Source organism: Mirounga leonina, unplaced genomic scaffold (genome assembly GCF_011800145.1).
Source record: "Mirounga leonina isolate KUSES-001 unplaced genomic scaffold, KU_Mleo_1.0 Mir_101664, whole genome shotgun sequence".
Lineage (NCBI taxonomy): Eukaryota > Metazoa > Chordata > Mammalia > Carnivora > Phocidae > Mirounga > Mirounga leonina.
The window spans coordinates 8,315,000-8,328,040 of record NW_023270175.1 but is presented as its reverse complement, the minus strand read 5'-3'; the positions used below and the strand labels follow the sequence as shown (position 1 = coordinate 8,328,040).

At 39.7% G+C, this 13,041-nt stretch overlaps 1 protein-coding gene across 1 annotated transcript; it reads right to left on the bottom strand.

The window, feature by feature from the left end:
* Positions 1-226: 226 nt before the first annotated feature.
* AGTR2 (angiotensin II receptor type 2) lies at positions 227-3,043 on the bottom strand. Its single transcript, XM_035006157.1, has 3 exons — positions 2,974-3,043; positions 2,752-2,813; positions 227-1,455 (listed from the first exon to the last, which is right to left on the bottom strand). The coding sequence occupies exon 3, from the start codon at positions 1,418-1,420 to the stop codon at positions 335-337; it is 1,086 nt and encodes a 361-aa protein (XP_034862048.1). The 5' UTR covers positions 1,421-1,455; positions 2,752-2,813; positions 2,974-3,043; the 3' UTR covers positions 227-334.
* Positions 3,044-13,041: the final 9,998 nt, after the last annotated feature.

Genomic DNA, 13,041 nt, shown 5'->3' with positions numbered 1-13,041 from the left:
ACCAACTTCAGCATCTTTCAAGGAGAAATCTGAAACCCCAAATCACAAGTCACAATTTGCTATTAATTATCATTTGAGATAACTCCTCAGTGACTTCTAGGTTATGGTTCTGTCCTCCCAATGACAGTCTTGTACCCAGGAACTGAAGGAAACCGGGCAATTCCTGAAAGTCACTGGGTAACACTTCGAGTCACATTTGGCTTCCTGTTCTAGAAGAGTGAGAAAAGATTACATTAAGGGAGAAACTTACTCCTTGACTAAAGGCATTAAACGATCCTTCAAGGGGCCCTCGAACCAAGTAGCCGTGTTGTGAACATGCATTCCACTCTCGTGTTTAAGACACAAAGGTCTCCATTTCTCTAAGGGAACTGTTTTTTCGGCATGACACACTCTCTCGCTTGCCTTGGAGCCAAGTAATTGGAACCCTAAACACACGGCGGAGCTTCTGTTGGAACCGGTTACCAACAAAACAATACAGAAAGGGATTAATGCAGCTGTTGGTCAATCCCAGGAGGATGGCAAAAGGAAGTGCCAGGTCAATGACTGCTATAACTTCACAACTATGAATGACACCCATCCAGGCCAGAGCATCCAGGAAGGTCAGAACATGGAAGGGAAGCCAACAGATGATGAACGCCAGAACGACAGCCGCTGCCATCTTGAGGACTTGGTCGCGAGTTATTCTGTTCTTCCCGTAGCTATTGGTCTTCAGTAAGTGTTTTCTGATTCCAAAATAGCATGTGGCTATGAATATTAAAGGGATAATAAAACCAAGGATATTTTTCATTAAGGCAATCCCAGCTGACCATTGGGCATATTTCTCAGGGGGGAAGGCCATAATGCAGGCATTCACTCCCAAATACTCAATGGTTCGGACATCTCGGAAATAGAATGTTGGCAATGAGGACAGACAAGCCATACACCAAACAAGGGGAACGATATAAGACGCTTGCCAGGGATTTCTTCTCTGAGACAGAAAGGGATAGATAACAGACTGGTACCTATCAACGCTCATGCAGGTGATAAAAAATATGCTCGCGAACATGTTCAGGGTCAGGAAAGAACCAAACACTTTGCACATCACAGGCCCAAAGAGCCAGTCATATCTGTAAGAATAATAGGTTGCCCAGAGAGGAAGAGTAGCCAAAAGCAGCAAATCAGCCACAGCCAGGTTGAAGATGTAAATGCTGGAAACCTTTTTAGGACCCTTTTGACAACAGAACAGCGTAACCACAATAGTATTGACAAGAAATCCAATCACAAAAATAATATAGTAGAGGATAGGAATTGCATCTAAATGCTTATCTGACGGCTTATGCGAGCAGTTAGAGGTCGACTCATTGCCAATGATGTTCACAAGTCCGAAGTGAAGGCTGTTGGTGATGTTTTTGCTGATGGTGGCCAGGGTGACGTTCTTCATATTGCAAGCTCAGTAGCTCCTACTTCTTACGCCTTCTGTGGAAATTAAATTTAAAAAAATGGAACTCCCAGAACACATACGGAGTGTAGGACATTATTAAATCATTAGCATTTTGAAAGTTTGTCGAAAGCAAAAAAAAAAAAAAAAAGAAAAGAAAAGGTGGGTGAATATAGAAAACACTGGGAAGCACAACTGTGCCTTGTGACTTAAGAGTGGATTTTGTTCCTTGAAGAAGAAAAAGGAATTTCCTCAACAGTACCAAGCAGGTAAGACATTTCAGCCTCAGGGACTGAAAATGCTGAACAAAACTCTATTTTGCCCATCATTTCTATCATCTTTTCAAAAGGCTTAAAGGAAATCGATAGTTCAAAAGGTTAGCCTGGCTAAGACATAGGGGAAACAAATAAGAAGGAGCCAAGAAATAAGAAAAATTAACATTTCAAAAACACTTGAGCACATATCTCAGGCTGTATACTTTCTAGAAACCACACGGCTGCCCGCTATTGCATGGAGAAATGCCTTATTCAAGTAACTAATTATGTACAAATCATTACAGCTATGGAAAATATAAGTAACATAAGCTATGGAAAAAATAAGTAAGTGCACAAAAGACTGAAAGAGAATATGCAAAAGAAACATATTGAGATGGGGGTAGGGTTGGTTTTTACTAATTTAACACGAATTCCTTTACTTCTACTTTTCCATTGTTTTTATAATAATATCATTAACAGGGAGCTCTGGAGTAGGTACATATTTCTAAAAGCCCCCTGAACATTTTAATAGAGACTGTTTTCGATCTAGATGTTTAATCTGCTTAAAAGGAAATCCATTTTCTTTTTCAATTAGGAAAAGAACAACAACAACAACAAAATAGCCGAATCTGATTTAGAGTCAAGTAGAAATAGTTTTGATTGCTCAATGAAATAAGAATTGAACATCAATGATGAATCATGAGCTAACTGTATCATTTTTCCTTTGCTATCATTTCAGTTTAAACACAACAAAATAGGAACAGTGCTACATGGTTCTCAAATGTTATAATCAGTGCTCAGGTTTTTCTGATACTGGGTTTTGTTGTTGTTGTTGTTGTTGTTTTAGGAGCAGCATTACTTTAAAACAAAAGAAAATTAGCTGAAGATTGAACACAGTAAAGGAAAGACTATTACTTTTGATAGTTCCAAAATACATCTAAACTACTCAATGAGAACCGCAATCACCAAAGAATCTCCTAGTAAACAGCAAAGTTATCATTTTTGTCTAAAGCTCACTCCTCATCTTAACCTAACAAAGTAACATGAAAGAATCTCAAATAAACCCACTTGCAGACTTACTGGTCGTTGGAGTTTAAAAGTTAGTTATCATAAATCAGCTTGCCTAGTTCCTACGTGCACCCCTGTAAGAGAAACAGCGGGGAAAGAATTTAGGAGGTTTGCAAAAATACAGTGTTAAAATACAGGAAAAAGGGAAAGTTCATCCATAAAAAAAAAAAACCACTTTCACTTAATGTATGTTCTACTCTCCAGATACAGTATACAGAAATTGTGCAGACCTACCTTAAAAATTCAGGCTGAAGAATGCTTTTAATGCTTTTAAGTCTGTGCTTATTCGTTCCCTTAGACTCGGGGACGTAATAGCACGAGATCTCTGGTTTCCTTCTTATATGTTCGGTCTGTCCACTGGGAGCCTTCAACCTACATAATTCTAGGGCTGACTTACGAACACTTGCCAGCCGTTTTCAGAGAGGTTTTTTTTTTTTCTTTTTTTGGCTGCAAAACATTAATCTGAAATTCTCACTGTCTCCAATCATAACAGCTCATTCAAATAAATCTCAAACCAAAAAATGAAGTTTCCACAAATGTGTTGGAGAATTTTGAAATCGGTGGCTTACTTTAAAAGAAGAATATAATTACTTGCAGAATCTTCTCTTCCCTTTTCCCTGATACGGACACTCTAAGGCGAGTTAAGGGGTGGGGAATAGAGAACGTATTCTGGCAGCAGCACCTTTGTCCACCAATGTCTGTTACCACCTTCATTACTTTTTGAGATTTTGTTTTACCTCTGTTCATTAAAGAACAGGAGCGACTTTACCCAAGGTCTAAACTTTCTCAAACTTCTCCCTTGCTTCAAGCAATTTTTGTTGGCTGGTTGCTGGAGAGGTGGTGATAGGAGGGGTGTAATTTTCACGGCTTCAAAAAGAGGTATTAGCAAATAGTGTCCCCTTTTCACAGGTCCCTGTCCTGTTTGTGGTCTCAACACAAAGCACACAAAGGTGAAGAAGGATCAGGCAACCACCATGGCTCAGATCACTGTTGGTCTTTCTTTTTGTTGGTGGGGGGGGTGACCAAACTTACAAATCAGTCCCACAGCCGCAAGAGTGACAAAAGAAAGATCGGGACAGGTGACGGCAGTGAGACTCGCAGCCAACAATAAACTCTAAGGGCCAAACACTGTGCTGAGTGCTCAGTAATTTAAGAGTGAGCCGATGGAACGTACTGGTCGGTACAGGGCTAGGCTCCTAGGATACAACGGCCAGGCTCCACAAGCTCAGCTATACCCACTTTCTTATCCTATGACCTTGGCCAAGTTACTTTTCTTCTCCATGTCTCAGTTTTCTCATCTGAGAAATGGGGATGATGTTGATTACCTACATCACAGAGTTCTGAAAATTAAATGAGCTAATACATTTAAAAATGCCTGAAACCATGCTTCACATATGGTAGATGCAATGATAAAGTCTTGCTATTACCTCCATTTTCCAAATCGCGAAGCTAGGGCTCACAGAATTTAAATGACTTTCCTGAGGTCACATAGCCATTAAATGGAGGACATCTGAATTTTAACCGAGGCAGTCTCATGACAGAGTCCATGCTCTTAACCGCCACGTTAGAGGGAGCCCTCGCTGGCCCTTTCCTCTCATTCTTTGTCTTGGCAAAAAGAAAACATGCGACATTTACAAAAAGCCACAGCCAGTCATTCACAAGGTGTCACAAAAACACTAAAGGAGGGGAAAAGAGTTTGAAGGATTGTTATGTGGGAGAACAAATTTTTCTTAATTTTATTCCCCATATTGTGGCCAATCCTGTGGCACATGGGACCAGAAAGAAGAGGTCACCCTTCCCTGAAAAATATTAGTAGGATTCAAAGGTTTGCACACCACCATCTTGGTGACTCTTTCAGTTAGACTGGGTTTGCGCATTGAGGAAATGCTCCTAAGATACATACACACCATTGTATTACATTTCAAAATATTTGTTTCCTATGCTCTGGACAGATTCAGGTGGAGGCTCTGTCCAAACGATGGAGCACTGATGTCTGGGAAACAAATGAGCGGGCACATATGGTTATCGGCAGGAGAGATGAAATGGGAACCGGTTTCACTCTTTGTTTAAGCCTAGTTTCTCCCTCCATTTCTAATGTTTGTTTTTGCCACATACAGGGGAATTTTCCAGGCCAGAGCCCCCTGAGTGGTCACGATGGGTCAGGTTCCCACCCTGCTCTATTTCTAGCCCCCTCTCGGGCCGGTTGCAAAGAAACAGCCAGGAGGTAAGCTATAAACATTTGAGAACAAACTGCAGGCTCGCCTCTGGGAGACCTAGCCTTGAACACCCCCGAGGAGCAGGGGACCTTGTCTAGAGCTTTTGTCCTTCATTACAGTAAGTTCTGACGTAAATAAAGTTTAAAGAGGCACACATTTCCCAGAAGATTAAAAGAACATTTACTCGGCTTCCTCATAATTTTAGAAGCAAAAATTTTCACAACTCAAAGAAAAACTTTGTAACTGCAGGGAATTAAGGGGAAAAGGTTTTTTTTTTTTTTTTTTTTTAAAAGGAATAACAATAATATCGACACCACTTGAAGCAAGAAATACAGCATATTATTGATTCAGCAAAGAACTCCAAGTTAAGGCAACAATGTAAATACACTTGAGAGTCAAATAAATGTCAACCATAGGAAGCAGTACAACAAGAAAAATTCACTCTCCTGGGGACAGGGGGTAATTTTTCTGCTGGAAGATTGACTTTAAAAGCCTCAGGTCATTTGAATAAATTATACAGCTCTTCAGGGCAAGTGCAGCTTGGCTAGCAGAATTAAACAATGGTAAATCACTTTAATTTTTTTCTAGTGAATACCTATTATTTATCATGAGATTACGTAACAGTAAAATTTAAACGACCAGACTAAAAAAAAAAAAAAAAAAGATGTTCTTGAGAGAACTTTCTCCTCTGTTAGAAGGATACAGGGTTCAGAAAAAAATTCTTATTTGTCCCTCCCACCCCCACTCAGACACACAGATGAGGCTTTGAAGGAGAACAAGAATTATTAAACACAAAAGTCAGGATATAATGCCCTCATTCTAAAGGTGAGGATTAGAGGTGCAGATCATGGAATAATTAAATGTGTGGGGGCCATCTTTTTCAGTTTAAGTTTTTCAGGGTCATTTTAATTTCCCCCACCCCAGCCACCTGAGTCCCCATCCAGACCAATAGCATTTCCATTTCTCCCAAGTTCTATAAACGTGCACCCACATGCGTGCACACATACACACACACACGCAGATACTCACATACATACTAAACACCAATCTTTTTCAATTCACTTACCCATAGGGAAGCCTTACTTTAATTGCCACTGTATTTTTCCAAACCTGGGTATCCCTGAAAGGAGGATAGTTAAGAAGATTGCCCATTATTGTATGTTTTTCCAGATTCTCTTTGTGCTTCTCTGTAGTTTCCAATATAATGAGAACAAGAATATCAGGATGAAAGCAAGTGAAAAAGAGCTAACAATCAGATTATTCATTTTGCAGAAACCAGCCTAAAAATTCAGTAAAATGGCCAATATGAGTGATTATTTGCATCAAATTAACTGTCTGTTTAGGCATCATATAGAGAGTAACTGAGAGGGATATTAAATCAGCTAACAAGGTGGAATCCAAGTGGTGAGATGAGTAGATGTCTGATTCAGTACATTCCTGAGACCAGTTGTTTCCAGCTGAATCTGGTCCCAAGAACATAAGGAGAAGGAAGAGTTCCAATTTCCCTTTGCCCCAAAGGCATATGCAGGCCTGAGCATCATGTTCAGACCAGGATCTCACAGAAGGCACCTGAGTTCTACCAAATAGCATCTCAGTGCTATGTAACCCAACTGGTGGAAAAATAAAAAATTGATAATTGTCTTTATTTTTGGTTCACTGATCTGACATTTCCCCCTACTTATCTGACTCAATTAATTAGGTAGGGTATTATAATATGCCACTCCAAACTATGCTACTTTGGCATAAGGATTATTTTGAGCTAGAGACAATTGAGCAGAAGCAGATATAAGAAAAACTCTCTGCCCTCTTCCTATTTGCCTGAAAGCAGGATATGAATTTATAAATGTGTCTTTCTTTCCTTTACCCTAAAAGACGGAACTCTTAATGCCCGGCAGAGCTCTAGACTCTTATCAGCCCAGAGATGGACACAAGAGGAATCTACATAACAAACCTTACTAAATAATTCCTATCTTCTATTAGTTTTCTCCATATATTTACCTTCCTACAGTTTGCCACTCTAAAAGCCTAAACCCCTTTTCTTTTGTCCCTTCTCTATAAATTTGTTGTTCTTTTCTTAAGACACTGTATGAGCCCAAGTTCTGACCACCACTTTGAGTTATTCATCACTGAGTTTTCCCATGTGTATGCATAATGCACATGTTAATAAACTCTGGCTCTATTGAATCTGTCTTTTGTCAGTTAATTTCACACTGCCAGCTACTAGACCTAAGAGGGTAGAGGAATTTTGTCCTTTCTTACAATTATCCGAAATGGCCAATTAATTAAATACACCAAACAACCAGTTGTCTTATCAATATTTTAACACCACTGTTAGGTAATGAGGATGTTTTGGGAGAGATGTTGTCAGATTGGCTCTCATTAGGCAGTGGATCAACAAATCATTAAGTCTAGAGTGGGGTCCATAGGCTTGAAGTCCAGAACAAGAACTTTCTCAAATAGCCCAGGCTTTCAGCAATTGACTCATGCCAACAAAATTCTCACAAATCTGGGGATGCCAGGGTGGCTCAGTCGGTTAAGCGTCTGACTCTTGATTTTCGCTCAGGTCATGATCCCAGGGTCGTGAGATCGAGCCCTGAATCAGGCTCTGCACTCAGCACAGAGTCTGCCTGAGATTCTCTCCCTCTCCCTCTCCCTTTGTCCCTCCCCCCACTCATGCTCGCTTTCTGTCTTTAAAATAAATAAATAAATAAATAAATAAATAAATAAATAAATAAAATCTTTTAAAAAATTCTCACAAATCTGATATACCACCTTGACTGCTACTGTATCATTTTATAATAAGGATATACTACATTTCAATGACCATAAAGCTTGTGTTCCTTATTTAAAGCACCCTCTCCATCTCCTTCACAATACCAATAGAGGAAATCTGGCTTGGTGACTATGCTATCAGACCAGGAAAACTGGTAACTGGGAGCATATTTCACTTCAGCTCTGGGAAATTCTATAACAGGGATAATCATTCTAGAAGCCAGATTGATGAATCCCCCAAATCATTCTCTCCACTAGTTTTGCCTCTCTGAGCCTTAATTTCTAGTTGCCACCCAATTTTATTGATACTCTATTTTATAATAGAGTATAACAATTTAGAAGCTATAGTCAAGTCCCTGCTCCAGGCAGCCTAGAAGCTTTTGTTTGATTAATTCAAATAAGACAAACTCTCAAAGTTGGAGAATGGGGGTGGGGAAAAGCAATGCCTCATTGTTTGTGTCTACAACAAAGAGAGGGAAGGGGGCAAAAGAACATCTCTCAAAAACTGGCCGTAAGTTCAGAGAAAATAATAAAAACAAACAGTTATTTCACTTTGTTTGAGGGACTCATCTGCTCAAACTCTTCCTGAGGCCCCTAAAAAGACAGAAAAATAACAAGACATTGTACAACTTTGTTTGTTTGTTTGTTTGTTTACAGAGAGAGAGAGCATGCACACAGTAGGGAGAGTGGCAGAGGGGGAAGGAGAGGGAGAGAGAATCTAAAGCAGACTCTGCACTGAGCGTGGAACCTGATGCAGGACTAGATCCCACGACCCTGAGATCATGACCTGAGCTGAAACCAAGAGCACAAGGCTCAACTGACTGAGCCACCCAGGTGTCCCTGTACAGCTTTGGATATATTTTGCTTTGGGGGTATAAAACAATTTAAGATTAGAAGATAGAGCAGATGACAGGAAGTCAAGTGACAGGCGGTTTTTGAAGGATTATAGGGCTTTTACTCCAAGGAAATGAAAAACAAGATACTTATCACTGGGAATTCTGCAACTGCTTGAGATTTTAGGTATTGACTCTACCAATATTTGGATTCATGGTGTTCAATACAGATTTGTAAAATCTACAACCAAAAGGAGAATTTTTACTGTAAATAATTTGCAGTGCATCCCCACAGAAAATAGTTCATGTTCAGATATCTGGAAGTTGATACAATTCCATACAATTATGTTGTATCTTATTTCACTATTAACAATCCTGTTTCATATTGGTCCTATTTTATATTGGTCACACAGTCAAAATTATTCACCTTTTTTAAAATTGAGGTATAATTCACATACCATAAAATATACCCATTTAAAATGTACAATTCAATGGTCTTTAGCATATTCACAAAGTTGTGCGACTATCACCACTATATAAGTCCAGAACAGTTTCATTACCTCTAAAAGAAACCTAATACCCATTAGCAACCACTCTCCTTTCCCCCTCTCCCAGCCTCTATTCTCCTCTTAAGTTTAAAAGATGAACTGTAGCCTAGAAATTCCACAAGACATTGTCTAGAGAAAAAGATAACAAATCAAAACATAAATGAATGAACTTTAAGAACAATCCTGCATACTATTTTCATTGTGCTTTAGTTATTTTCAATGGCATGAATCTGCGGCCCCACAGATTGCAGTAAACTAAACACTCATTCAGTGAACATTTAGTCCTGTTAGTGTAAGTCTACTTCCCCCTGACTGTATACATTCTTGTTGAGCTATTTGTACTAAACTCCCAGTCAGGTTTCTTTGGCGTTAATGCAAAAAATAAATGTCATGTAAATAGCCTCTAGCGTTGATTCTATCTGAAGGTCCCCAACCTCTTTGTGAAGAGAAGCCACTTTTCATTTCCCCAGACATGAAGTCCCCAGGGGCTGTTAGGGAGGTGCTGACATCAAAGACTGTGAATAGAGTAGGGCCAGGGTACCAGGCACTATGCTGGGCACTCAAACACATCATATAAACCTCTCAACAATCCTGAGAGACAGTTCTCATCCTCGTTTCATAAATAAGGGGAGGAGAAATTCAGACACTGAAGCACACAGAGGTTAAATAACTCGCCCAAGATCAAACAGCTCATAAAGTATGAAACTCAGGCTCAAACCCCAGGCATGATGTTGACTACACCATTGTGGTAAATATGAGGCACAAGATGAATTCCTTTCCCCAGTTCAAGAGGGACTTCTAAGCATTCTGGGAATTTCTGGGTTAAAGTCAATCAGAAAAATGCTTTTAAAAATTAGCAGGATAACTCAGGAAATGAGAATAATTGACAAATATAATATACTCAGAGCAAATCTCACAGGTAAAATGTTGTAAAGAGAAGATTTTTCTTTACTGACTCTTAACTCAAAAATGAATAGCTAAGATGGAGTCAATAAGGTGGAAAGAGCTTGAATTGCAACAGTTTAGGGCTTTGTTTATATAACTTAATTAACTGTACAAATCTTTTTGGAGTACTGGGAAAGCTTTCTAATGAAATCTAAAACTGTATACGTATATAAAATAAAATGACAATGAATACATAACTCGTCCTATACTTTCAAAATAAATGTATTTTTTCCCATCAGATTGTAAATTTTTATTTTTTCCCTTGAAATTTTGCCAAATACTCTGAGAAGCTCCAGGCACTCTGTAAGACTTAGGATGAATAACAGAGTAAAAAAAAAAAAATGTGAGTTCTATTACGTATCCAGCTAGCTAACCTACCTATAATGCCTTCCCACTGTTCAAGACAACAAACTCCAGGCAGCATAAGACAGTGGAGGAGACAGGAGAGGAGGATCCAAGCTCATTGCTCTGGTTGTTAAAAAGCAAATCTTTGAGAATAAAAAATTTATTTGGGTCAGTAGGTTAATTATGGCAGTTCTGTGCTTGTTTGGAGGTTTGAGCATGGAAGCTAGAGAAGAGAATGGTCCTCCTTTCTCTGGGAAAGAAGTACATGGAAAATGAAAGAATGGAAGGATCATCCCCTTTACCAGCCATTTATACCAAATACAGTCAGTTACTGGAAAAGTTGGATTTAACATTTGACAGTGCTAGCCTTCTGGGTGCTCATGTAGAATCCCGTTGACATTATCCACACCATCTTTAGAGCCTGAGCTTAACATTTTCTCGAGGCCTACCAAGAACCAGGCCTTGGGCCAGGTGCTGAAAATACAGAGATAAATAAAATGTGCTTGTTAGTTTCCAGGAGCTTCTGGTCTCATTTATTTCAATGAAATAAACTTTTTATAACAATTTCCTTCTTACTTTGACTTTGCGAATATGAGCAAGCCTTAGGCGGAGTTCTTAGGATAAGGAGAGGGAAGTGAAAGAATCTTTCAGGGTCTACTGTAGACTGGTGGCTGTTGGAAGACCAATACTGGTAATATATTGTCCATTTGTCAGAGTTTCTCTCTCTCTCTCCCCCCCACCCCATCTGTCACATCCTCTTCCTTCTCACAGCCCTTCCTCTCCCCCTCTCTCGTATCTCCTCCAGCAATTTATTTTTGCATTTTGTCCTTGTTACCATTTTTGTAACTTGCGTTGGACAGACTGCGATGAAAAATATATTTTTCCACATGTTACATATTCAAAGTAATAGGCATGCCGTGGCCATCACTGATCTCAAGGACCAGACAGCTCAGATGATTAGATATACAACACAGGGATCATGTGGACAGATCAAGGCAATAATGTGGCTGATTGTCACAGAAGCTGACCTAGAAGGAACAGTCCAGTCGTGGTACAGGTTTATAGGAACTTAGGTTATCATATCGCTCCAAATGGACCTAAGCATCCAACCGCTGGTGGCTCCACATTCACAGATTAAAAATAAAGAAGATTTTGAAATATGTGACACGAAACATAGTGTTAACGATTTTGAGGACCTCAGTCTATTCTCACCCATATTCAGTCATAGAGCACAGCAGTTCAAAATGCAAGCCCTGGAATCAGATGCACCTAAATTGGGTCCCTGTTCTACTATTTACTAGCTGTGTGACATTAGATAAGTTACTTCACATCTCTGAGTTCCAGCTTCTTTGGGCTATTATAAGGATTAAATTAGACAATGCATAATAAAGCATTTAGTACAGTAAGTGGAATATAGTACATTCAATGAATTGTTTCCATTTGAATTAAACCACCGTGATTACTTGTCAAAAGTAAGTAAGCCAGGGGCGCCTGGGTGGCTCAGTCGGTGACCTGCCTTCGGCTTAGGTCATGATCCCAGGGTCCTGGGATCAAGCCCCGCATCAGGTTCTCTGCTCAGCGGGGAGTCTGCTTCTCCCTCTCCCCCTCCCTCTGTGCTCTCTCTCTCTCAAATAAATAAATAAAAATCTTTTTTTTTAAAAAGTAAGTAAGCCAAATAAATCAGTGGTGCACTAGACTGTTCTGTTGTTGCTTTATACCAAAATAAGGTAGATGTAGTTTTGCATAAGATACATGGCAGCCTAAATAAAATATTTTCTGGAGACTAAGTGATTCATGTTCACATTTCTACAAACGTACAGTAGGAGGAAGAGCAGTACCTCCTCACAGGTAATTGTGGATTGTGGGAAATAACGTAGATAGAGAGTACATAGAGCAGGCACTAAGTAAGTGGTAACATTTAAGCACGTTGTTGCCATTATTGGCGTTGTTGTTATGATGCTTAAAATGAATAATGACAAGTATTATTAACTAAACATAAGCAACATTACTAACAATTACCTAAAACTGCCTAAAGAGCTCTAATCCTACTCTTCGACTTCTCAACAAAGTTATGAACTCAAGTGTGGCTTAGCAATGACTAGCGAAGGATTTAGAATGAAAGACACAGCCTATGTAGACAATCTGTACACATCAAATAATGTCACTCCTCTGTTCAAGTGTTTCCAGTGTCTTCTCCCCCTTTAACGTGGCTTACAAGGCCTTCCATGATATAAACTGCATCCCTCCCCCAACCCACATACACACCAGCATCACCACTGCTCCAAAGACCTCAGCTCCTACCTCTTTCTTCCAGTTTGCTCCACTCCCGCCACACGGGCTTCCCTGGTACGCCTCCTACTCCCCAGACACCCTCAGCCCTCAAGGCCTTCACAAATGCTATCCCTGACTGATGAATTCTCTTTCCCCAGATAGCCACGTGACCACTCTCTCACTTCTTTTTAGATCTCTGCTCAAATGTCACCTTATTAATGAGGCTTTCCCATCCCTTTCTAACTAAAAGACCCCCCATATCCTGCTCTATCTTTAGCCATTATCACCATCTGACATAGCATTCACACACACACACACACACACACACAATCACATTTTGTTTACTGACTTTCTTCTCAGACCAGAAAGTAA